The sequence below is a fragment of the Penaeus japonicus genome, unplaced genomic scaffold, assembly GCF_977035675.1.
Source record: "Penaeus japonicus unplaced genomic scaffold, GWHDUDI00000001_assembly GWHDUDI00000009, whole genome shotgun sequence".
Classification (NCBI taxonomy): Eukaryota; Metazoa; Arthropoda; class Malacostraca; order Decapoda; family Penaeidae; genus Penaeus; species Penaeus japonicus.
The window spans coordinates 23,705,297-23,710,072 of NW_028234411.1; the positions used below are offsets into that span (position 1 = coordinate 23,705,297).

The window sequence follows — 4,776 nt, forward strand, 5'->3', positions numbered from 1 at the left end:
GGGACTTAGACTGGCTGGCCCTACTCTATCGAGGAGCAAACCCGAAAATCTTGCAGAGGTTACTACGTATGGCCCTTAAAGAACATATGGGAAAGGGGAATGTGTCCCGTCTGGCGATAACGGTGGAACTGATATTCTTTGGGGTGCCCGGAGCTAAGATTAGGACACTAATCAGGTAACCCAAACTCTAGCGTGGGGAAGACACATCTCGAAGCTAGGTCAGCGACTCAGATCGAGACTAGGTCAGAGCCTCAGGACGCATCCGAGGCTAGGTCAGGGCCTCAAGACGGCGTCCGAAGCTAGGTCGCATGGCCCAGATTTAGCGACGGGGGAACCCAAGCAACGCATTTCCCTGCGTGATGGCGTGGCTATGGGCCGCCATCTTGAAGAAGGAACAAATGAGTGTAGATATTCTGAGAGAGAGAGCGCTAATGAATTTGAATATCAGCCTTGAAACATTAGTTGTGGGAGACACCAGACCTGCGAAGTGAATGTCACCGAGATGTTGCAACTGCACCTCACGTAGCCTCGGAAGAGTCGCTATAAAGGTGATCCGGAGAGCGATGGGAGTCAGTCGTGACTCGACCCTTGAGTGACTCTCTCTCTTTCTCTCCCCGGATCTCCTGGAGGAATCGAAGAGGATGCGGCGCGGTGGACTGGTGCGTCTCTCCCTCTCCCTCTTTCTCTCTCTCTCTCTCTCTTTGTAAAATTTCCTCCATCTCTCTCTCTCCTTCTCCTTTTCTTCTTTTCACTTTCAGCACACCATAAATGGATTGATTTCCATTTTGGTAAATGTGTTCATATCTTCCCTCTTCTCTCTTGACATCTTTTTCGTATGGATGTGTGTATGTGTGTGTTGATAAAGTGTACACAGAAAGCAGAAAGAAATGCATGGCGAAATTTAATCTAATAAATCATGGTGTTATCACTATCAGATCATGACAGCCCTTGTGCTGATGGCGCTCATGCTGTCGACCTCCGTCAAGGGGGACCGAGAGGAGGTCATCCCTGCTGAGGACGACTCTCTCTTACCGGCGGAGAGTCAGCAGGTGGCAGTCGTGGCCAAGGACGACCTCCAAGCCTCTGCTACGGGTGAGTGATGGCATTCTTTGTTATTCTGTTTGCGTACTAACTTTATAATAGTGCTGATGCTGTTGTATGCTACAAGATAATTTCGATATAAGGGATGAAGTTCTAGATCATCATATAGAAAAGGAGATAATACGAGTTGCCAATAGTTATAAACTTTCCTGACACCCTTTAGGATATGGAGGATACGGAGGAGGAAGTTCCTACAAGGGGCATGGAGGCTACGGAGGCTCCCACCACGACAAGGGAGGCTACAAGGGCCACCAGGGATACCACGCTGATAAGGGCCACAAGGGAAGCCACTACGGCGACCACGGCAAGGCGCACTACACTGTGAGAATCATTTCCACGTTCAAACATGAAACGAATATTCCCTTGAAAGATAACTAGAATTATTTAGATGAAATACCATTTTCAATTTCATTATGAACTATTTCTTTATACGACTTCCAGATGTTACATTTTATTCGAATTATTTTTTGTTTTCCTTTCCCAAGGGTTACCATGACGACCATGGCAAGCACTACAAGGGCCACGACGACAACCACAAGTACTACGGCGACGCCCACAAGGGCAAGAAGGGAGGGAAAGGTCATCACTACGGCTCCAAGGGTCACCACAACAAAGGTCACAAGGACAAGGTTAGAGTTTTTCGCATTATGCATATCGGAAATGGGTGCTGATACTTCCCCCCAAATAAATTTCGTAAAGCTCAAGTATCTTTAATGTAAATATGATAGAGAGAAGCAGAGAATTTTCCACAATTTCATGCTAATTTTGTAACTAGTACAGAAATGGCAGAAAATTTCTGATCTACCTATGCCTCATATTTTTTCCTTGTATGCCTTCCTGCAGTGGAATCTCATCTTGCTTTAGAGAATAAGGTCTTCAGTGCAATGAAATTCTAATTCTAGATTTTAACATTAAGATGTGATATAAATCAGTGTGATAAGTGCGTATTGTTTCTGCACAGAAATACGATCTAATTTGGATTTTGGACTGCATGATTCATTACAAAATTGAAAATTACCACAACATTATCATTAATTAACCACTTTTCGTAAGGTTTCAAGAGCTTATATATCATCATTAATTTTTTTTTATTAGTTGTAGGTCTTCAACTATCTTCAGCAACTATAAACCTGTTTTTTTCCACAGGGCTTCAAGAACGTCTACCACAAGGAGGAGTACGGCCACACCAAGAAGTTCTACGACGACAGCGACGACAAGAAATACCACAACAACTACGACGACCTCGATACCTATTTCAAAGCACACAAGGGCAGCGACTACAAGGGAGGCCACTACAAGGTACGAACCAGATTCTCTTTTTTCAAGAAACTATTTATACTTTATTCAGCAATAGTGTTTGACTGATATTATTCTAGATTCTCTTGGAGAGTATAGTTTAAGGGGCATATTTATACTGAAAACGCTACATTAATCATTTCCCATTCAGTGTATTTGTGTTGTTTTTGTCTGTCATAGATGACTATAATGATTCATATTCCTTCGATCTTTCTTATCCAGGGTGGACACCACCACGATGCGCATGGCCACAAGGGACACCACGAGAAGGGCAAGTACCACGACGACCACGCTGGCCATGATGGTCACTATGGTGACAAGGGCCACTACGGCCATAAGAGTTCCTATGGCGACCACGGTGGACACAAGGCTCACTATGGCCACGACGATCACAAGGGATATGGCCATGGTGGACACGGCGGTGGATATGGTCATGGAAGTGGTTATGGTGGCGATGGCGGATATGGCGGAGGTAAATAATCAGTTATCTGTTTACATATGTATATTTGTCTCACCACCCATCTATCTATTTTATCTATTTATCTATACTTTTGCCTTTCTATGGATATTTTCTTCTCCTCAGGGCATGGTGGCTACTAAGCATCGCAAGATTCATCCCAGCCTGCAAATGTGTTTGCATGATGTGTGTCTATTTGTTGTTGGCTACGAATGCAGTTGTATTTATTCAAATAAAGACTATTTTTGCAATCGATTTTCTTTCTTATAGTCTGACTCCTAAGAAGTGTATATAGAACATCAATTTTATGCTAATTCTACAAATCTTGTAACTATCATGGATATATAGAGGAAGTAGAACATACAAGATCACATTACATTAAAGGTGTTTAGGGTATTTCGATGGAAAGAGTGCAATATCAGTTCGATAAATGTACGTCAACCTGCGCCTTAAACATATATAAGACTTGTCGGAATATAATAGTTATATTTTCTGAAAAAAAAGGAAATATTACGTTTGATAAACACATCTAACGTTTCTCAAGTGAGGATGTATAAGAGGTAAACAAAACAATGAAGGAGAGAGCTGGGAAACACCCAATTAAGTTGAAGGTCTTTGCGCTTATATTATTTCTTCTGGACATATTATACTAGGTCGTATGTAAGCGCAATGGCTGTCAGGACAGGTCAATGATTAAGCGGAGATGACATTGGACATTTCTCTCTCTCTCTCTTTCCCCCCTCCCTCCCCTACCGTTTTTTAATTGCCGAGCTTGTCTTTTTTAAGAACAAGTGCCAAGGGGAATTATTCCCTTTCGTAGGATATGAAAAATGTGAAATGATGTCACGCAATCAGAGCCAGCGTATCGTTAGAAGAGGAAGTGTTGAAATTAAAGGGTTTAAAAAGAAGGGTTGAAATGGAAAGGTTGAATTGGAAAAGTAAACATGGAAATGTTGGCACATATTGAATGAAGCAAAAACTGTTTACTGATTATGTATTCTTTGATATGACACTTGTTGTAAGGATAAGGATAAGCCAGATATGTGGAGCAAATACTTCGCCTGGGCTTGTATGCACTATAGTGAACCCGTCTATATTAACATGTACTGCCTCGTGAGAGTTTGCCAATGAGTGTTGGCTGTAAGTCTGATCTTGGTCCTTACCCACCGTGGTGCCCAGTCACAGCAGTAACCGCCACGGGCCTGTGGAAACTCACGAGTTTGGACGGGGCTCGATATGCCGACCACGGGGATGTTAGGCCGACGCATTACCACTGTACTAGCTTGATGGCTACGATTGTTGTAATGTGTTACTCTGCTTGGTTTGTTCTGAACACCTTACAAATAGCTGGATGGGACAGGGAAACTAGCGATCAACTGTATGGACATATATTGTGGTGACAGCAAGATACGACACGGTTAGGTAAATGATTCAATTTAATGTCTTGGTGGAAACAGTGAAGATGTACAAGGGACTTAGACCGGCTGGCCCTACTCTATCGAGGAGCAAACCCGAAACTCTTGCAGAGGTCATTACGTATGGCCCTTAAAGAACATACGGGAAAGGGGAATGTGTCCCGTCTGGCGGTAACGGTGGAACTGATGTTCTTTGGGGTGCCCGGAGCTAAGATTAGGACACTAATCAGGTAACCCAAACTCTAGCATGGGGAAGACACATCTCGAAGCTAGGTCAGCGACTCAGATCGAGACTAGGTCAGAGCCTCAGGACGGATCCGAGACTAGGTCAGGGCCTCAAGACGCGTCCGAAGCTAGGTCGCATGGCCCAGATTTAGCGAAGGGGGAACTCAAGCAACGCATTTCCATGCGCGATGGTGTGGCTATGGGCCGCCATCTTGAAAAAGGAACAGATGAGAGTAGATATTCTGTTTTACTAATCTTATATATATATTTTTTTCCATACTG

At 43.5% G+C, this 4,776-nt stretch overlaps 1 protein-coding gene across 1 annotated transcript; it reads left to right on the top strand.

The window, feature by feature from the left end:
- The first annotated feature begins 563 nt into the window (after positions 1 to 563).
- LOC122245118 (uncharacterized) lies at positions 564 to 4,403 on the top strand. Its single transcript, XM_086540227.1, has 7 exons — positions 564 to 659; positions 936 to 1,092; positions 1,265 to 1,422; positions 1,587 to 1,730; positions 2,248 to 2,400; positions 2,620 to 2,869; positions 4,312 to 4,403. Exons 1-7 carry the CDS (start codon positions 642 to 644, stop codon positions 4,401 to 4,403), a joined length of 972 nt encoding a protein of 323 aa, XP_086396353.1. The 5' UTR covers positions 564 to 641.
- Positions 4,404 to 4,776: the final 373 nt, after the last annotated feature.